Source organism: Sceloporus undulatus, unplaced genomic scaffold (genome assembly GCF_019175285.1).
Source record: "Sceloporus undulatus isolate JIND9_A2432 ecotype Alabama unplaced genomic scaffold, SceUnd_v1.1 scaffold_15, whole genome shotgun sequence".
Taxonomy (NCBI): Eukaryota; Metazoa; Chordata; class Lepidosauria; order Squamata; family Phrynosomatidae; genus Sceloporus; species Sceloporus undulatus.
In genome coordinates, this window is record NW_024802937.1 from 638354 (window position 1) to 660377 (window position 22024).

General features: G+C 38.1%; 1 protein-coding gene across 2 annotated transcripts in view; it reads left to right on the forward strand.

Annotated features, from left to right (window-relative positions):
* Positions 1-22024, forward strand: part of LOC121917315 (laminin subunit alpha-1-like) — a 122865-nt gene that overhangs the window by 62270 nt on the left and 38571 nt on the right. For both annotated transcript variants that reach the window (XM_042443166.1, XM_042443167.1), the window contains 19 exons: positions 893-1104; positions 2179-2285; positions 3303-3483; positions 4721-4857; positions 5874-6110; positions 6873-7016; positions 8078-8257; positions 9872-10057; positions 10646-10773; positions 11905-12025; positions 12145-12267; positions 12986-13107; positions 13685-13771; positions 14270-14463; positions 15616-15758; positions 18237-18335; positions 19758-19869; positions 20020-20182; positions 21312-21522. In XM_042443166.1, coding sequence (XP_042299100.1) covers positions 893-1104; positions 2179-2285; positions 3303-3483; positions 4721-4857; positions 5874-6110; positions 6873-7016; positions 8078-8257; positions 9872-10057; positions 10646-10773; positions 11905-12025; positions 12145-12267; positions 12986-13107; positions 13685-13771; positions 14270-14463; positions 15616-15758; positions 18237-18335; positions 19758-19869; positions 20020-20182; positions 21312-21522 — 2887 coding nt within the window. The remainder of the gene's footprint in view (positions 1-892; positions 1105-2178; positions 2286-3302; positions 3484-4720; positions 4858-5873; positions 6111-6872; positions 7017-8077; positions 8258-9871; positions 10058-10645; positions 10774-11904; positions 12026-12144; positions 12268-12985; positions 13108-13684; positions 13772-14269; positions 14464-15615; positions 15759-18236; positions 18336-19757; positions 19870-20019; positions 20183-21311; positions 21523-22024) is intronic.

Here is a 22024-nt window from a genome sequence, read left to right on the forward strand (position 1 = left end):
GAAAGCTTCCATAGTATCAAAATTGGCTGCTAAAGCACTGCTGAAGGATGGGTGATGGTTGGACAGCAGCACAGCAGCAATTTTGCATGCGGTAAAATCAGTTTTAACCTGTTCTAGCCCAAACCCGTCCTGTGTCCGGTTTGATGTGAAAATTACATGTGATAAACTCCCAAGTCTACAAAATCTTTTACACTACAACATCTTTTGCATGGTTAGTCTCAAAGGTGATGCAAGTTCCCTTTGCATATAGCTCAGTTTAGTTGATTCTTGATTGATGGGGCTTACAAGTCCCTGGAACAAATACAGTTGGCCCTCTGTATCCATGGATTCTTTATCTGTGGATTCAACCATGGATTTTCAAAGCACTGGCTTGGAAATATTTTAAAAACATATAAATTCCAAAAAGCAAAGGTTGATTTTGCCATCTTATATTAGGGACACCTTTTTACCGCCCCATTGTATAAATGAGACTTGAGCATCCACAGATTTTGGTATCCACTGGGGTCCTGGAACCCAAGCCCAGAGAATACCAAGAGCCCACTATACACCAAATGTTTAGAAGCAGCTGCCAAACTGATGGAGAGAATGTGTTCATGTATGTCTCCTTGCCGCAGCTTTCCATGCCCCTAAAAGTTGCCCTAGAGGGTGCTGTATTTTTATCATTATTTTATCTTTTAACTAACTACCTTTTAAACTGTTTTAAATTAAAGTTTGTAATATGGTTGCTTATTAAATTGCTGTTTAACCTTTTTATTATCTATTATTTTAACTGCTTTTTTAAACATATATTGTGAACCACTTTGTGTCACATACAGGGAGAAAGGTGGGATAAATAAATAATGTGGAGCTCTACTTTGATGCAATTTGATTAAATTTCCAATCTGTTGTACAGATGTGCAAATGGGTACTATGGTGATCCTTTGGTCCCAGGACAATCATGTATACCTTGTGACTGCAATGGTAATGTAGATATGATGGAAGATGGCTATTGCAACTCGATCACAGGAGAGTGCCTAAAGTGTACTGGTAATACTGTTGGACATCACTGTGAAAGGTGTGCTGATGGTTATTATGGGGATGCTGTGATCAACAAAGATTGCCATGGTGAGTTGGTCTTGTTTAATTAACTGATGTAGGATTCTTGTATATAAAGGAGACTTGTTTACTGTTGAATGTCTTTTACTAAAATTACATACATTGGGGTACATAACATGAATCAATAAATAAAATTAATAGATTGGTACCTTAACACTAAAAACTATAGTGATATGTTTTGGCAATGTTTTAGAGAAATCTTTGGGTTGAAGTCTTAGGTTCAGACCTCATCCGTTGTGGAAACGATTATCAATACAGTCAAACTTGTTTCTGATAATGAGGCAGGAGTATTTAGACTTGTGTAGTGTGATAGAAGATTTGTCTCATGTTGTTTAAGAAGTATACTGATTACAGAGTTGGACTGTTTCTTAAGTGATTTAGGTTGTGGTCTTCCCCAAGGCCTAAAACAGATGGGCCAAATAGAGCAGCTTCCAGCCACTTCAGGAGCATGATGTTTAGATGACACACACCTCTGATGTGGTTGGAAGCTGGCCTGAGGCTACCTAAAGTGGCCCGAAGCCACCGGCAAAAAGCCACTCCTGCTGGCAGCTCATTTGGGATCACGGCGGTGGCCTGCTTTGGAGCGGACCATCTCTTTGCCACAATCTCGGTGTGATCAGGGCCAGAGCAGTCTCAGTCTACTCCTTTTAGTCTGTCTGCTTTGTCCCCAAGAAACCTTAGTCTAGTCACTTTCACTATGTCTACCTCATGTAGTTATTTTTAGGGTGACATGTGGATGAAGAAAGCAATTTAAAGGGCCTTGAACTTTCTGGAGGAAGAGCAGCATATAAATGTAACAAATACCTAAGTAAGAAGAGTTGGGAACATATAGTCTGAAAACAGTTCACTGTCCTTGGAAGTGTTTATGTAGAGCTCATAGAGTGTTTTGAGTTTTGGTACGTGGCTTTTACTTTTTTAAAGCCTGAAGACAATAATTGAAACTATTGATGGCAGGACTGTAGAAACATGGAGAATAGAATCTTAGCTCTTATGCAAAGAAAACGTTATTTACAATAGCTCCATGTCACAATTGGTAATCTTTTGCTTTTTTATTTCTGGTTTTTTTTTTTTTTTACACATAAGCTTGCAAGTGTAATATGAACAGCTCTGTTTCCAGCATCTGCCATCATGAGACTGGTCTATGCCAATGCAAAATGAACGTGGTGGGACAAAGATGTGATAAGTGTTTGGTAAGAAATAAAAAACCTGATACCATGTGCATGATTTTACTGTTGCATTTCATTTATATACTATTTTTGTGCAATTGACTATATCCATAGTGTCTAAGAATGAATCTTAACTTAATTAGCAAAGTACATGACATTTGCAGGGGGAAGTGGGAAGATAAGAACTTATTTTTTTAGAAACCAGTTCAATAAATACAAACAAGACAAAAATCAACAATCTATTCAACACAACATGAATTTATTATTACAGTGGAGGGTGGGGGAGATTTCAAATGAAGAAAATGTAAGTCAAATGCAAAATCAGAATTAATGGGAAAAAAGAGGATAAATGAACCTATATCTCAATGCTATTACTAGTCTTCTTGCATTTCAAGATTGCACAGCAACTTGACTTAAAAACCTATATTTCAGGGCTTTCGGGGATAGGGTTTTCTTACCAGGCTAGATGGGGCAAAGCTGGCTCTTTATGCCAAACATGGCTACCACCATCAAGAGAGTTAATGCTGGAATGGTAAGAAATTCCTGAGAAAGCATTTTTCAAGGATGGTAAATCATCTTTTTAAGCCTCCCAGAAGTTCCAGGGATTAGTATTTGGTTTGCTGAACAACAATAGCTATGCATAATAATAAAAATGGAATAAGAAAAAATAAAAGTGAAATTTTAAGTTTGCAGCCTCTAGCATTTAACAATATTGTCCAGAAATAATCTGGATGTTGGAATACATCCAACCTTTGATAGTTACTAGTAGGACTTTTAACATCAGAGTGTTTTTCTTTCCTGAATATTCTCTCAAGATTTCTGAGGGACTCTATAGCAATCAACAGTTCTGTGCTGGGAAAAATTGTGGAATGAATCCCCTTTCCCAGTAGGCTGCCAAAGAGAGCTGTGCCATGTTTATGCAAGCCAAGCAGCAGGAGTGGATTGCATACAGCGATAAAATAGAAAACAAGAGCAATGACCTATTTTTGTTTTAGTGAACTCTGAAATACAGCTGAAATGCTTTTCTTTTCTGTCTAACAGTTTGGATATTATGGCTTAAGTACAGGACTTGGCTGTCTTCCCTGCAATTGCAGTAAAGCTGGCTCAGTTGCTGAGGATTGTAATGATGAAGGACAGTGTCGCTGTGTGCCAGGAGTGGCTGGGGAGAAGTGTGATCGTTGCGCTCATGGTTTTTATGCATTCCAGGATGGTGGTTGCACACGTAAGATACAGCACATAATCTGGTCATGGCAGTTTCTTAAATGGCATGGATTTTCTTTCAAAAAGTGCTTTATGTTACACCACAGGAAAGGTCAGCTGGGGGGCTGTTTAGCACATATTTTCAAAGCTGGGTCAGCCAAGCAGTATCAAAGCATTTCTGATGGACTTTTGTCTGAAATGGGAATCCAATTAATTTCACTGTTTGAATAAAGATTTGGGCTGATGGAAATGGTTCCTGTGCCAGTTTTTTCTTTTGTCATTTGGGCTAAGGACTGCTTAGATATTATTTGTTTAAGGCATTCATCTATCCTTTCCTAACCCACTGGGTCTCTAAGACCATGCACAATGGATAAAAACAGTTAAAAACATCAAATAAATAACTAAAAACCAACTAAAGCACTTCAAATGTCTCTTTAAAAACAGTTCTAAAACAAGAAAAAATCTACCACAAAGAACACCTTTAATTTTAAAGATTCAAAGGCCAAGAAAATAGCACAGTTTTCACTGCCCAGTGGAAATTCATGAGTGATGGAACCAGCATGACATCCATTGGGAGAGAGTTCCACACTTGGGGCTCTGCTACAGAGAAAGCCCTGTCAATAACTCTAAGACTGGAAGTGGTTGCTTTTAGGGAATAACATTGTTTTTACTGTTGATTGATGTGTTATGACATAGGTGCTGTAGCCTGAATCCTTTTGATTAATCCTTACAAGAATGGACCCATTGAATCAGTTGTTTAATGGTGGGTCAAGTTTGATTCAGTTGGTTTGCTCTATTTAGGAACTAACAAGGAACCAAACCAGTGTACCCCACCCTTTTTTTTTTTTTAACAAAAATAGTTATCAGTCATTGTAAACTGGTAATTCAGGATGGGGTCATTTTGAAGTTTGTGGCCCAAAAGTTAACATTTCTGTGCTTTGCCTTTGTTTTTCCCATTATGAAATTAGGTGAAAGATACAAGAAGTGAGTAAGATGAAGGAAAATGCAGTGGAAAAAATAGAAGAGAGCAGTCAGGTGGCAGGTTGAGTTGTGTAGCTACTTGCAAGAACATTTTGTTGTGTGTGGCCACAGTAGAGTTTCTTGTTGTGTCTATCAAGACACTGGAAAAGAAGGGCAGGAACTGTTTTAAGGTGATGACTTGGTTACTATCTTAGCTAAAAGTGAAAATAGTACATTCTCTCAATCTGACAGTAGTTGCAAAAGAAGCTGCTTGTTTCATTTTTCTTTTTACCTTGTAGCTTGTAATTGCACTCATACACTCGATGCTTGTGATGAAGATTCTGGGGAATGCATTTGTCCTCCTCATACTGAAGGGGAAAAGTGTGAACTCTGTGAAGAAAACTTCTGGGGTCTTGATCCAGAGAAAGGATGCAAGGTTAGTGAGTGCTTCTTGGGGAACTATTTAAAAGCAAAGTTGATTTTTTAAAAACAGTGGGTGGCAATTGGGTATGGTTTCATTAAAAACAAAATCACGTATCTGTTAGGTCCATTTCCTTCGTGTATAGCTTCTGTCACTTTTTAAAAACTCTTAATTATTTATTCAATTTATATTGTATTTTTCTCCCAATGTGGGACCTAATCAGTGTCCACTCAAGTTTAACGTTTAACAATTGGAGCCGTTATAAGCAATTTAATAATAACTTACTCCATTGTGATCTTCTCCAAGTAAAAATAGTCATTGAATTGTGTGTCAGAAACTTGATCTGTGTAAATAAACATAGAATGTATTAATTCAATGTACTGTATTGGTATAATGTGTATTTATGCCATTATGTGACAATACCATGTATTAGAAAAATAGGGAAAAGGTAAACAAAGAGAATATTTTATTTTATTTTCATCTTTACTTTCTCTCAGTGTGGGGTTGTAGGCAGTTTACAACAAGGCTAAAACAAGATAAAGCTCTAAATCTGAAAGCCAATCATCATGGAGTATGTTCTCTCACATTAAATAACTTTAGATCCACTATTCTAGACCATTATTAAAATTTATCTTGATGAACCATCTTCTTGGTCTTTTACTTACTGCTTTGGTCATCATTATGAGTGCCTAGGTCAAAGATATGGATTGGTGAACACTGGGCACTGGATGTTCCCACACACTGGACCTCTTTTTTCCATTTGGGAATACAGACCAGTGGAATGGTTGGTCATTTATTTAGGGTGGTTAGTTATAAAAAGCTGTTCTGGATTTCCTGAGGTAACCAGGGACACAGATAATATGAATCCATATCCAATAAACATTAGGCTTGTGCAGTGACTGCTCATAAGAGCAGGTGGTTCTTACGATTGCACAAAAAAGCATAAAATACATCCGTACATAAGTATTTATCTGTGTTCCTAAACTAAGGATATTTTGTAAAATTACAAAATTCTCAAATTTTCTTTTCAGGCTTGCAATTGCAGTGATTTAGGGTCAGTCAGTCTCCAGTGTGACCAGTTGACAGCTCGGTGCCAGTGTAAGCATGGGTATGGAGGAGACAACTGTGATGAATGTGCCTTGGGATATAGAGACTATCCGGATTGTGTTCCTTGTGACTGCGATTTACGTGGGAGCAAAGCAAACACATGTGACCAGAGTCAAGGAATCTGTAACTGTGAGGAAGAAACTGGTGTGTGTGTGTGCAAGGTAAAGCATTTAGAATTTTTTATATGTTTATATAGTTTTCCCAGCATGCATTCAGGCAACATTGTGCAATTTCTGTGTAAAATAAAGGGTGAGTCAAGATGTAAAAATTCAGCTTAACTTTGCTGGAAAAATACACACACTAAAAAATAAAAAGCATTAAACTGATTGTGTGATGCTGCCCCAAGATGTCATGGCATGGATAGTGTTTCCATGACAAAGCAAAGTTAAAGTAAATGTAGTGAGTATATCAAGTATGTGTTCAAGGAGGAAACAACAGTTTGCAACAGTGTTCTCAAATAAGGGTAATTTACTCCAGAAATAACTTCAATCTTAATGTACCTAATTTTTGTGCTATTTGCATTGGATATTGTGTGATGCTGTACTTAAATAAGTCAAAGCAGAATAAAACTAGGAGTAGAAAACCTAAGCTTTAAAAACTTAGACTTCAAATCTAGGATATTGCAGAGATGCTGTGTTCAGGAGAATGATTAGGCCTAAGATGATACTACATATACCCAAGATTGGTACATTAATTAAGCAACCAAGTTATCTTAAAATACAACAGTTGTCTAAATCCCTTGTGTTGTTCTCAGATTATAGGTCACTTTAGAATAAATGTGAACCTCTCTGGTTGCTTCACTTAGTTTTATACATGCATTTGTCATTGTTGTTTAGATTACTATTCTGGCAAAGATGTGAGTTGGAAATGTTCAGACTACCGTTCAAGCCTACTGCTTGATCAACTGTCTCTTTCTTCATTAGGAAAATGTGTTTGGCTTGCACTGCAGTGAATGCAAAACTGGGACCTTTGCACTTCATGCCATTAATCCTTTGGGATGCATTCCATGTTTCTGTTCTGGGAGGTCAGAGGTTTGCACGGAAGTAGAAGACTATGTGAGAGTTTCAGTAAGTAAAGCAGTTTCATTTTTATGTTTAGTGTTCTCTTGTATTTCCACTTAATTGTATCATAATTGAATGAGTAGGTGAAGTGTAACCTTGGAATCACATACTACATTCCATGGGTACTCTTTTTCTGACCATAAACAAGCATGAGTTGCTTCTCCTGGAAGCAGCAACCCAACTTTTAAATAGGTTACAGCCTATTTCTTAATCAGAAATACTTGCACTGTTTCACATAAAATAACATTAAAAATAACCCAGATTTCAAAATCAGAAATAGACTTCCAGTCTTCTAGCTTTCTGTATTTCTCAGGGGTTCGTTTTGAGTTATTATTTATTTATTTATTTATGGTATTTTTTTCCTTTCATGTGACCCATGGAGATGTCCACACCTAACTTGTAAGCAGTCTCAGGTAGCAAGACATAACTGATAGGAACATGAGAAATTTAATTGGAGTTCTTTTTGTTATCTTTTGGTATGCAGTTTCTTTTGGAAGACTTTTGAGCACTGATTGCCCATGGAGAAAGACCTTTGGTAATATGCTCTATTGCTTCCTTTCTAATGGACATAGAATCATAGAGTTGGAAGAGACCACAAGAGCTATCCAGTCCAACCCCTTCCATGCAAGAACTCTCACTCAAAGCATCCCTGACAGATGGCCATCCAGCTCTGTTTAAAGACCTCAAAGAAGGAGACTCCATCACACTCCGAGGGAGTGTGTTCCACTGTCGAACAGCCCTTATTGTTAGGAAGTTTCTCCTAATGTTGAGGTGGAATCTCTGTTCCTCGAGCTTGCATCCATTGTTCTGTGTTCTAGTCTCTGGAGCATCAGAAAACAAGCTTTCTCCATCCTCAGTGTGACACTCCTTGAAATACTTAAAGAGGGCTATCATATCACCTGTTTACCATCTCTTCTATGTTTCTGCTGTTTCATAAAACATTGTTGTTTTATGAAAAGATCTATGTTTCAGCTGTTTCATAAAACATTGTTGGAGATACTGCTTAAATTGAACAAGTATTTAGTATGATTTATGAATTGGAATGACCTGTTAATTTATTTTTGCAGCTAACCCTGACTCCACAGCAGAGTGTTATGTATGTGGTTTCTCAGAGTAACCTCACTGGAACTAGCGAAGGTGTATTTTCCCAGTATCCCGATATCTTAATGGATGCTACAATAGTCCGACAACACTTGAATGCAGAGCCATTTTACTGGAAACTGCCCCATCAGTTCCAGGGAGATCAGGTGAACACATAAGGCCACTGTCACTGTTATTTTCTGATTATTTATTGTCTAGAGATGGTTCTAAGACTCAAGCAATCTAGAAAATTTGGTGTGTAAAGCTATGCTATTTGTATTCTTTGACTTAAATGTCAGACCTAAACTATGGAAAAGTTCTATACACCGGTCATTTGAGGCTTGTAGATTTGTTTCTGTACACATATTATTAGACCAAAAGTATGAAGGAAACTGGGTTTAACAAACAATGAACATTGAGTCAACAAACATTGCAACTAGGTGATGACTTGGGGTAACTCCTGCTGTCACCCACTGAAGTGGCCTTGCTTTTCTTGGGCACTGGATTACACTAGCATGACTATGTGAATACATAGCATAATTTCCTTTCTACTCCTTGGTCAGCAAGTCATCTTGACTGATGCTGCTACTAGAATTCTGCCCTTGAGGAGAGCATGGGTTGTTTCCAAGCACGCTAGCAGGTGAAGTTGCAGTAAAGAGAAGACAGAGAGGTTATAGAGAAGATACAAGAACAACAAACATGGGGAGGCAGTTGAAAGAAAAGCCATGGCACTGTGTGAAGTTCCTAAAGGCATGTTTCCCATGACACCTTCAAACAGTTGCTCATAATTTTTTACATAATGCATACTATATGGAATTTGTTCTCCAAAGTATGACTTTATAAAGGAATTTGACAAATTTGTTTTGGAAAACCTATTGATGACCATTAGTCATACTGGCCAAATGAAGTTTAGGTTGGTGTGCATCAGCAGTGGAAGACTGGCTTCACATTTTGCTTATATGCTTCTTTTTACCAGTTGTGGGGGGGAAAGGTGCTGCTTTCGATAGACTTTGTTCTGATTTCTTCATAAATTAAAGGAACTGAGATTTTCCATGGAGTTCTGGGTTGATGTAGAATATCAGGTTGTGTAAGCATTATTTAAAGTAGAATACTGTAAAGTTATATTGCAAAGTATTCACTTTCAGCTAGCAGTCACAGTTTTTATAAAATTTGCCTTAGCTGAGAATTACTAAACCATACCAGCATACATTGCAACATGCACAAATGGGAACAAGCCATAGTAGCTTTTGAGCTCTTGTGATCTCCTTTCCTCTTTCCATACAGCAAGGAGGAGGAATTCATAAGTGTTTGCATTGTTTCCCCTTAGGCGCAGTATATCACGGGATTTTAACTTTCAAGCAGATATTAATATAAGCTATGGTTAGTTTTAAACAAGGCTTCATCAAATTCTGATTTCCAAAGCTGACTTGTTTAAATAAACCATAAATAATGTTAATGACAACTTACAATTTGGATGATACAGCTGAATAGTGAAAAATTTAAGAAAAACTTTGAACTCAGCATCACATGAGAGGAACCATGCAAGACAAAACTCACTGCAGCTCATTCCACTTGTGCATATTTTCAATATACAGTGGTTTACTGTGAGCCTAAAGCTTATAGATCAGGTCTTAATAAAAGTGAGGAGGGAAAAGTATGACTTGTTGCTAAATTTCAGTGGATACCTCTTCTTAAAGTAGATTTTAGTGAATACTTTCCAGGAAATATTTGTGCAAATAAATAAATAAATAAATAAGTGTAATGATTCATTTTCCAAATAGCTCATGACCTATGGTGGAAAATTGAAGTATTCAGTAGCTTTTTATGCTCTGGATGGCATGGGAACCTCAAACCTTGAACCACAAATCCTGATGAAGGGGGGTCACACCAGTAAATATGTCATCTATGTGGACATCCCTGCTCCAGAAAATGGAGTAAGACATGATGAAGAAATAGTAATGATGGAGGTGAGGATAAACAATTGTATTTCTGTTTTGTTGTTGTTAGCCTTCAAGTAATTTCTGACTTGTGGTGACCTTAAGACAAATATATCATGGGGTTTTCTTCACAATGTTTGTTCAGAGTAGATTAGGGTGAGCAACTCTGGCAGGAGTCATTTTTCACCCATTCTGGACCCCCTCTGAGTCATATTTTTGTTCCAAAATGAAAGGGAAGTGATGAGATACTATTTTTATTGTGCTTCTGGTTCATATTTTTTCTCTTGGGGGAAGTTGGTGTGATGTATTTGCATTTACATTTAGAACTAAGTTGGGAATGAGAAGGGCCTATGCAGAATTAGTTGATGTGCCCCTCACAGTCTGCCAGGCTCTGAGTGCACATGAAGATAAGTTCAAGTGTCTTGGTTTCTTCGTAACAGTGAGCTGGACCAAGAGTTTGAAATACCTTGTTGCTATCTGCTTTTAACCTTGCACAAATTTGTACTCCAAGGGTGCATAAAAGCAAAGCTTTTGATAGGTAAATAATTGAAAAGCATGCTTTCATGTGTGTATCACTGAACTTTAATGGCTAATTTACATTGATATTTTTCTTTATAGAGTGCCTGGAAATATTTCAATTCAGTTTCTGATGAATCTGTCTCACATTCTGACTTCATGTCAGTATTGAGCAATGTTGAATACATTCTCATAAAGGCATCATATGGTCAAGGATTACAACAAAGCAGGTACATTTATCTACTTTACTTTTTTGGTGTTGTTTCCATCTTAAAGTCAACATCTTATGGTGACCCTATCAGAGTTCTCTTAGCAAGATTTCTTCAGAGGAGATTTGCCATTACCTTCCTTTGAGACTGAGAGTTTGTGACTTGCTAAGGCTACCCAGTGGGGTTTCTACAGCTGAGTGGAGATTTGAACACCGGTTTCCCAAAGTTCTAGTCTAACACTCAAACATCTAAACTGTGCTGCTCTCTTCTGATTTTACTCCTTTGAAATGCCCCATAAAATCATGAACAGTTCCATAATAGTTTTCAGTGCAGCATGAAAAATTGGATCATCATCATCATTTATTTATTTATATAGCCCCATCAATACACATGATGCTTTACATGGGCAGTTTACAGTTGTTGATTTGGCAGTTTCCTGCCCTCAAACTTACATTCTTCCAAAAATAATAAAATAAAAAAGATTGTAAGGGGAACTGGCATGTGCTCAAGTGTGTGAAACATTCTTTGGGGCTAGGTTTGTGTTATTTTCTAAGAAGCTAATATTTAAATTAAGAGAATTCTGAAATGTCTAGTATATGCAAAATGTAATTGTTGCTCTACATCAATTTATGATGTACATCAAATTATGATATACGGTGCATCCTTCGTATCTGTTGGGGTTTGGTCCTAGGACCCCCTGGGGATACCCAAATCTGTGGATACTCAAGTCTCATTAAATACAATGGCACAGTAAAATGGAGTTCCTTAGATAAAATGGCAAAATCAAGATTTGCTTTCTGGAATTTATATTTTTTGGGAATATTTACAAGCCATGGATGCTTAAATCCATGAATAAAGTATCCTTGAATATGGATGGCTGACTGTAATAGAGAATGACACATATATGTTGTTGTTGTTTTTTCATGTTGCCTTCCCATATACAGTACATGTGTGTATATGTACTATCTGCTAAATATATAACTTTATGAAAATTCATTGCCTGCCATTACCCCAGAATACAAAACTTTAACTTTCATATAGTTCAGCATTTTAATTTTGTAGCTAAATCACAAGAGCCATAAACCTGTATCATGCCAACTACTAGAAAATTGTAACCAGTTATTTTTGTTTGTTTTTTCAAATATGTGACAGAATTGCAAATGTCTCCATGGACATTGCTGTGAAAGCTGATGATGCACCCTTCACTAGAGACACAGCTTTTCATATTGAGAAATGCCTGTGCCCTGTAGGTTATGCAGGACTCTCATGTCAGGTAGGTTATTAGCAAACGATTTATGTCAAGGAAAAGATCTTAACAGTTCTTTTAATATGCCTGCTTAATAAGCAAGTTCTATTGAATTCTACTTTTCCCCACCTTTCCCCTGCATACAGGACTGTGCACCAGGATACTACAGGGAGAAACATACAGGTGTGCACTTGAAATACTCCTCTTGTATGCCATGCGAGTGCAACAACCACAGTGATACCTGTGACCCAAAAACTGGAAAGTGTTTGGTATGTGAACTCTCATTGTTAGGTTTATTTTGTCATGGTGTCAAAAAGTGAGAGTTCAGTGGGCTCATTCTTCAATGGAAAAGGCTCCCAGTGTGGCTCACATGGGGGTCAGCTAAAGAAAAAACCCAAGGATGGATGGCCCCTGTCTGCCGACTTAGTAGATTACTGCACTATACTCTTATAGTGCTGCTATTCCACTTTTACTGCTCTGGCTGCCTCTTGTTGAATTCTAGGATTTGTGGTTTAGGTAAGGGCATTTAGAATTCTCAGCTAGAGAGCTCTTAGGCCTCACTGAACTACAAAAACCAGAATGCAACACGAGGCAGCCAGAGCAGTTAAAGTGGACCTCATCCTTAATTTTACATTTTATAAATTAATGTTAGTTAATTGCCACTAAGGATGATGAAAACAGCCAATAGTGGGAGATGTAATATGGAGAACCTTTGAGAAGAAGCAAGCATGAGTGTTCCCTTCTTCTAGTCTATCCTGTAGTGACATGCACGTATTACACACACTGCATTTGCTTTTCTAGACTTAAGCATCTTTCCCCATATCAGTCAACAGTATAGAGGTTCTTTGTTTTATATCAATTTCTTAGTTTTCTGACATTAACGATAGCATTGAATTTTTATCCTCTTGGGATGTTTTTAAGGTTTGCTTGCATTTAAAAATATGAGGTTTAATTTCATGTTAACATTTCTGAATTATTTCCTGCTAGGACTGCAAAGATAATACAGTAGGTGACCACTGTAGTCTTTGTGCCCCAGGCTTTTACGGTAAAGTAATTGGATCTGTCAATGATTGTTCTCTGTGTGCGTGTCCAAGAACAAGCCCTGGGAGGTAAATAAAAATTAACTTAGATATCTTTAAAAATTACAGTTATTGTACTCACTGCTGCCCAGTAGTACTGCAGGAATCATGGAGGCTATTGTCAGCTGAATTTCTCAAGGGCTAAAAAAATTATTCATTATCAGGGTGAAGTGATTTGTGTGATAATGAAGGCAGATAGTGAAATGACTAATCTAGAACAAGATCAAACCAGTGAATGCACATTGCGGATGGAGCTTGGAAAAGTGACTGTTTGGGACTATAGTTTTAGAAGATCCTCCCTCTCCTGCAGCCACACATTATGACTTGTGGATTTTGCAGACTGCGGTCCAAAACAATAACTTTAACATACTCCAATTGTGAGTTATACTTATACCCAACTGTACTCCATGTCATACTGTAGTAAGAACCTTCAGGCAGCAGGAGGGGATGCTGATGTTGCATGTTGAATACTGTATACTGTTTTATGCATAAATATTCCTGTGCATAGAAAACTAGCATGTCAGGAGAAAGGATTGGCCTTTTTTCTTCTATGTGAAGAGTGAATGTTCATGAATTGTTTCCAAAATATATTCTTTTCCTCCCCAAGCTTTAGTTCCACGTGCATTTTGAAAGGTGTTAATGACTTCCACTGTGATGCTTGTATCATTGGATATGAAGGGCAGTACTGTGAAAGGTGAGCCAATTGCAAAAAGTATGTTATGTATGTTCTGAACAGCTTACCCTGCGCTGAAATGCAAGCATGTGATCTGGATCATGAGCAGGTTTATCTTGTTGAGGAAAGCTGCTACTGTATTAATGAAAGTTTTTATTCGATCTGAATTAAAAAGCTATTTTCCCACCTCACCCTAGGCACCCACCCATCCCCCCTCTCCTTTTCTCCCACTCTCTCTTACTCTTTCTCTCTACTTTCAACTCTTTTTTTCTTTTGTGTTAGCTGCATCAGCTTTGCCTGGCTTCAGAATCCCTTTGCATCCTTTTTACTCAGTGCTGTTCCTCTTTATTTCTTTGCACTCCAATTCTTTCTTACTGGCTTTTCTCTCCATCCATTGCTTACCCTTTCCATTTTCTAACTTATTTCTTCACCATTATTAGGCACCAGAGGTTTCTCTGGTTTGCTCTCCTTGTTCTCAGATAGAGCATTGAAGAAACACTTTCTCTTGTTTTTCTTTAGGTGTTCTCCAACTTACTATGGAGATCCTAAGTCACCTGGTGGCAGCTGTCAGCAGTGTCATTGTAACCCAGATGGCTCTGTCCACAATAACTGTGACCATATTTCTGGGCAATGTGTCTGTAAGCAAGGTGTAGCAGGTTGGCTATGTGATGAGTGTGAACCAAGGCACATTCTTATGGACAATGACTGTATTTGTAAGTTTCTTTGAAATAAAGCAAAACTGTGATGTCAATAGCAATAGCAACTAGATTTCTATAACACTTATCAGTGCACTTAAGTCCACCCTAAGCGGTTTATTATATGTAAGCTAATTGCCCCCAATAAGCTGGGTACTTATTTTAGCGACCTTCAGAAGGATGCAATGCTGAGGATCAAACTTACAACTTTATGGCTATGGGAGGCTGCAGTACCAGCATTTAACCACTGCACCATCAAGGCTTCTGTCTTCTTAAAAAGCATTGCATAAAACAAGTGTAGAAAGGTGCTTTCAAGTATTATTTAGGAAAAATAGTTCTTAATATAACAGTTCCTGCAGTCCTAAGCTTGCCATCCACGATTTGAGCTTCCATGGACTGCAAGCCCTGGCTTTTTCAGTGGGTGCACACACACACGGTAGTGCAAGTGAGCACATGCACCTATTGAAAAGAACAGGACTTAAGGTCCTGCTTTTTTGGTATTTGCAAGGGGGTCTGGAACAGATACATTTATTTAGGTGAGGTTTGCTTATGTGTTGTTTATTTTTCTCTGCAATGCCAGAGATAATGGATTCACTATGTAAAAGAGTGAGTACATCAATGTGGCAGATAAAAGTTGATGATGGCTTTAAAGGATAGAAGCAATTTAGTGTCAACTACATTAGGACTGGAAAGAATAAGGTTCATACCACCACTCATCCATGAAGCCCATTGACTAGCAGTGGGCCAATTACTTTCTCTCAGGTGAATGTACTTTACAAAATATGATAGAAGTAAGATGTGTTTCCCATCTAGAATGTATTGGAAAAGTAAAATGCAGATTTCAGTAAGCAGATAAAGGTATAGTATTTGTAAATCTGCTAAACAAAACCTGGTAGTGATAGCACAGGAAATCTTATTTGTCATGATATTTTCTCTGTTGCCTCACCTGTAGAGCCCACCTAATACTTACAGCCCTAAAACATTTTTTAAAAATAGAAATACATTTGGTGTGTAAATAATTTTAAAGAGTTGCCTTTCTTTTTGCTTGCTTTTTTAAAACTTCTGTGTACTTTCCTTTATTAGTTTTAGGATTATTAGATAATTAATGTACTCATCTGTGCAAATATGTGCATGAAACTGAAGCTAATATTTTTGAAATGGTTTCTACAGCTTGCGATGATGATTGCACAGGATTGTTGTTAAATGATCTGGATAATCTTGAAGAAGCCATATTTTTGGTAAATCTCACTGGTGCTGTCCTGGCACCCTATGGAGTACTGTCAGACTTAGAAAATACAACAAAACAATACAAGGTTTGTGTGCTATTGTTTAATTTTTATTCTGTTTCATGAGTATCTTTATTTTTTATTATTTTTATTTTTATTTTAGTGTTACTGTTCTACTTATATGCCAGTCTTAGCACCCTGTTTTGTGAAAGAGATGGGTTACAGTCCACCTTTGGTATCCACATAAATGCCATGCACAGATTTAAGCATCTGTGGATGGCAAGCCTGCAGTGATGAGGAGGAAGCAGTGGAGAGAGCAGTGGTGGAGGTGGAGGTGGCTGGTAGCTACCAGTGAGAGCCAGCTGTAAAATACAGTACAGTATGTGGAGGATGCTTGCCACTTGGAGCCCTCCAGTCCAGAGCCCCACTTCACTTGATGTCTGGCTGTGGCCCAAGAGGATGAGGGTGGCCAAGTGACCCCCAGGCATGGCTGGTCAGGAGACAGCTGCCACCGCCGCTGCAGCAACAGCCATTCCGCTTCTCACCCATGGAAGGGGATGGGAAGAAAGCAGTCCAGGCGGTGGTGTCACAGGGAGGCCAGGGGGCTGGGTAGGATGGCAGTTGGTCGGCAGCTCTTGAACCCATCTCAGGTAGTCACTCAAATATTACGGAGGGAACTGGTGTCCCTCCTCTGCCTCTGCTGCCTCTGTCTGCTCCCTCCATTCCCATGCAACAGAGCCCAGAGCCAGGAGGGCAGGAGAAGCAAAGGGAAGTGCTGGGAAGGTGAGAGTGAAGGAGGACAAGAAGGGAGGTAGAAAGGTGAAGTTCCATTGCCCTCAGTGGTGGTGCGGCCATGTGGCTATGTCACCATTGGGGACAATGAAACTTTAGCATCTGCAGATTTTGGTTTCTGTGGGAGGATCTGGGATGGATCCACCATGAATACTGATAATCTTAAACCAAGAGTGGGAAACTTGTGATCCACATAATATTTCTGAACCTCCAGTTCCTATTATTCCTAACTAGGGCATTGTACTACTCAGTAGTAGGGCATTGTAGAAACTGCAGTCTGGTATCTGGAAGACAATAGGTTGCTCATTCCTTATGAAAACAAATAAATAAGAATAATTAAAGTTAATGGAAATATGTTATGGGTTTGATTTAGACTAAGTCATACTTAGAGTAAACACATTGTATAGACGCTATCCAGATTTGTGTTCAGAGGCTAAGGCTGTAACCTAATATCATATTAAAAAATAAACATCAAACATCTTGATTGAATCAAAAACTTGGATAGGTATCAATTTAGTTCCATATGAATTATATAGCTATTGACTTATATGATAGATATTTAAGAATATAAGTCTAAATGCAATTGTTATGTCTCCAGTATAATAGACATGTTAAATCAGTGAGATGTTATTAAGCCCTAATTTAACAGGTTCCCATTATTTGAATGGCATACTTTAGTTGGGATTGGCAGTTGGATTTAGATCATGTTGTTTAATTAAAGGCAGGCAATTTTTTTGTACCTACCACCCTCTGGGGGTGGCATAAACTGCCAAAATGCCAGACAGTGGAACAGCAACAACAACTAGTGATAGTGGCTGGAAGTGCACATCTGTTTGTGAATTTTTGTTTAATATTTAGCAATAGAGGGGTTGTGTAACCTATTTAAAGGGTGAAGTGCTGTTACTGGGGCTTCTTGGGAGAGGCAATTCTCCGATTCCAGAAGAAGCACATTCCAGGTGGTCTAGAGTGGTCTAGAGTGGTTGATGGCCACAGAAACAAGCTGGAGAAAAACAACCCCAGGTCTGCACTTCACTCATGTGTGTTTTGATATATCCCTAAAATAATAAGTATATCTTACTTTATTTTTATAATATTAAGTACATGTTAATTGTACATGCATTTATCAACACAACTGTGTGTGTGTGTGTGTGGTGTGTTTTACCATATATACATTTTGCAATACATTATGAATATTATTGAAGTAAATAGGTCTTTATAGTACAGTCAGCCCTTTTTATACAGGGATTCAAGCATTCACAGTTTGTAAGCAAAAAAATCTAACTTCTGGCCATGACATATTTGGCATTTTTAAACCACACCGTTATAGCACTTTAACTACGGTACTATGGTTCCATTCAATGAGATCCTAGGATTGGCAATTTAAGGAGGAGGTTTCAGCCAGAATGTGCCTCACTAAACTGCAATCCCCAGGATTCCATAGGAGATAGCTACAGGAGTTAAAGTAGAATCAAAATGTTATAATGGTTTGGTGTGAAAGAGCCCCTGGAGATCCACTGTCAATCAGTATGGACAAAGAATAAGCAGTTGTGACCTTCCGAATGTTGTTGCACTAAAGGCATCCTTAAAAGAAATTTTGACTGGATTTCTCTTTTATTCAGATGTTTTGTGAGTGGAAGCTTCTCCATTACATATAATGCTGACATTGATTATGGCAGGAGGTTTATTTTTTAAAGGTGGGAGTGGCTTACTATACGGCAGCTTCTTATATCCATTTGTACTTTGTCTTAACTTCTCAATAATTTTTATTTTTAGGGGTCCTTTTGGGTTAAAGAAGAACCAAGCTACTCCCTAGAAATTATGCATGACCGTCTTGTATCCTTGTCAGGTGATGTAGACCAGCTGCACAAAGAAGTAAGAGTCTTGCCTTTAATTTTTAATCTAAATTTATATGAAGTCAGCATGTTCCAGATAATTAGCTGTTTATCAGAATTTTTAGTACCAGAGGCAGAAATAACGTGGAATTAATAGGGATAAGCTCCCATGCCAAACACATAAAAAAATGCAGTTCAATATAGTTCAGCAGTGGCATCACTGTGGGAGGTTCAGACTGCACCCCAGAGGAGAGGTAACACCCAGTTTTCCCTTCCTCCCTCTTCAGTGCAGGAGGGGTGAAAGCTCACCTTTCCTGGCTGCTCTATCATTGGGCTTTCTCCCCGAGGAGGAAACCTGGCAATGGAATAGCCAAAGGGGAAAACATGCACCCTTCCTAGGTGACACCCTTGCACCGGGTGACACCCTGTCTTGTGACACCACTGTATTTCAGCAAACCTTTTATTCAAAACTAACAATATGCACAGGTGAAAAGATATCACCAAGTCAGGTAAGCCTTGTATAAGTGAATAAAAACATTTTAAACATCCTAGGCACTATTTCAAAGCTTCTTCTAAAATACACCCAGGGATTCCCACCCACCCACCCACCCACCCACCCAATAGACTCTACTTTTCTTATGATTTGCATTTTGATGGCCAAGTTATAGATCTATGCCCTTTTAAAAACATGTTGGAGATAGCTGGATATGCAAGTTAATCTATTTTCTCCTTTTCTTTGTTTTGCTGTTCATGCTTGCTCAGTAAGGGATTCTGGAGTCAGTTGATGTTTATCTTGCCTCTTGTAGGCAGGCTAGAGTTAACTCCTGCTCTTTCCCAGCTTAAATGTTATTGCATTGTTTACTGCAGACATGCTTCTGCAACATGATACTGAAACTGTGTGTTTCTCCAGTCCATTTCTGTCATTCTCCCAATGCTAGTTCTATTAAAAAAAACAAACTTTCAGCTAGACAGAAGGAAAAAGGGAGAGCTGGGTGGATGTAAAAATATTTTCTAAGACACTTCTTTGTGAGAGGCTTTGTTAACTGAGATATGCCAGTAGTAGCCTTGGTTAAATATTTATTTAAGAAGACTTTTTATCACATAATAATTTTACGCACAGATTTAGGATGTTGTTATTACCAGCAGTATCTTATGTAAAATGCTGCATTCAAACACTTGGTAACGATGAAGGATTTGATACAATTGGGACTGACAAAGCCCAGCAGTTATAAAAGTTCTGATAGTTCTATTGATATGTGGGGTTGACACTAGTATTTGTAATCTTCCTATGGAATCTGTGAACATGAAGAAATCTAATTAATTTCAGCAGATAATATTAGTTTCCTTTATAAATCATAGTGAATTCTAGCTGTGTTCTTTATTCTTTGGTACAGATGTTACAATGACTCATTAGATAACAACTAAATAAACTCTTTCCTTTCTTTCTTTCTTTCTTTCTTAGTCAACAATAATATTGGGAAGAGGAAAACATCTCAGCAGTGATACAGAAAAGACTTTAAAGAAGAGTCAAGAGCTGGCTATGTTTATCAGCACGTTACAGGAAAGTGTTAAAGGTAACAGTCTCAGTGGTAGTCTACAACAAGTAGTTATGTTTTTGGAATAAGAATATTATTTATCCATAAAAGAAAAAAAACATGATTACTATATTTGTTCAAAGGAAAGTAAAGAACACCCCCCAACTGAGCTTTTCTGTCTTCATCTAGTACTAATAGAAGTGGCAACATCTGTCAACGAAACACTAGGTACTGATTTCCCATTGTCCAACAGAACATTACAAGAATTACAAGATGAGATTCCCACCATGTTGGATGTAATGCGTGGAAGGCATTTTAAACATCTGCACCAAAATAGTACTCTTGAACTGAAGTAAGTCTACTGTTGTTTCTCCACATGCTCACATTTGTAAAACGTTTGACTTCTTGGGGGACTGAGAGGGCCTGCAGGCATGGTAGAATGCCCTCCACGGCCTGTAGAGGGTATTTTCTACCCCCTGTGGGGAGCTATCAGCCTGCGGGTTGCACTTTGCCCACCTCTTGTGGGAATTGTGAGAATCTGCCCTGTGAGGATTGTGTAGACCTCCAGATACTGCTGGACATCATCTCCCAGCGGGTCTAACCAGACTAGCCAGTGGTAAGGAATGCTGGGAAGGCACCATCTTGAGGACAGCACAGTTCTGTACTGTAAATGCAGAGTTCCAGGTTGAAAAGCCTAGAAGGAGGCATAGGAGATTTAAATATGTGCACTACTCCATCCTCGCAGGGACGTAGCCGGGGGGGTCCGGACCCCCCTTCTATTAGAAAAATGAATGGGGTGTGCTGCTGTGCCGCCACACCCAAGCCCTAATATAATGGTGGCACTTAGTCTGGACCCCCCCCCTCCTAAAATCCTGGCTATGTCCCTGATCCTCGTTTTAGTCATGGTTTGGTTCATGGCTGCTTCACCTACTGTTTTTATTTACAAAAAGTATTTGCTGTGATAGATCACTTTTTGATGATAAAAATGACTGAAGTGGAGACCATGGTCCAGTGAAGCAAAACAGAGTGATGAGGTTGCAATCTGGTTTTGGTTCTTTGTGCTTACTCTAGAGTAAGCTACATGTTTAGATTATCATTTAAATCATTTTATTTTATTTTATTTCATTTATATGCCATCTTTCTCCCAGAAGAGACCCGAGGGAGATCACAGATAAACTGCTACCAAAATATAGAATCCTAACTCTGATCTTAACTGCTACCAAAATATTGAATCTGGTCAAGTTATGTTCATATGATCCCAGCTATGATTCAAACAGATATTTGAAACAGGTTATTTGATCATGAGCAATTCCTTTTTACATTATGGTTTATGGGATGTGTATAAGATATAAAGCAAAAAAATGTCAAAATAAAATATGGCAAATTGTAAATCAGGTAGAATTTCTGTGAATATTTAGTCCCTACTGCTTTTAAGAAGACGAGCAACTTGGTTTACTGAATGTGTTTTCTGTATATGTTAGAGCTGCAGAAAGATTATTAGCTCGAATCCAAAAAGAATATTGGAGACCACAACAAGAGCTTAAGGTCCTGCAAAAAAACGTGAAACGTACCTTATCAGACCACAGTACCAGCCTTCAAGAAGCCAAGAATGTTGTAAATGAAGCAAGCACTAACATCAATGAGACTAACCGCCTTCTTTTTGTTATTAATAGTAACCTCAAGGAATGCAATGTAAGAAAACCAGCAGTATGTGTCATGAGATTTTACCATAGATGTATTTGAGTATAAAAATACTATTTAAGGAAAAATTGTTTGAAAAATTTATGTTAGTATTAGCATTAATGAAAAGAATACTTGATTTAAGCTATGTGGACCATTAAGTTTAAAATGCTATCTGTTGTGAAGTGGTTTGGATGCTAGACTTGTCCAGGGTTCAAATCTCTGCTTGGCCTTGGAAACCCACCGGGTGACCTTGGACAACTCACTCTCAGAAATTCATAGGAAGGCAATGGCAAACCCCCTCTGAAAAAATCTTACCAAGAAAACTTCATGATAGGTTCACGTTAGGGTTGCCATAAGTCAGAAATGACATGAGGGCACACAATAGCAACATATATCTATCTAGATAGAATTCAAAGTATGCAGAAGGATCTTGTAGCATCTAAAGGAAGAAGTTGGTAGCATGAAGTTTTGTAAATTCGAGCCTACTTCCTCAGATGCATCAGGTAGAGTG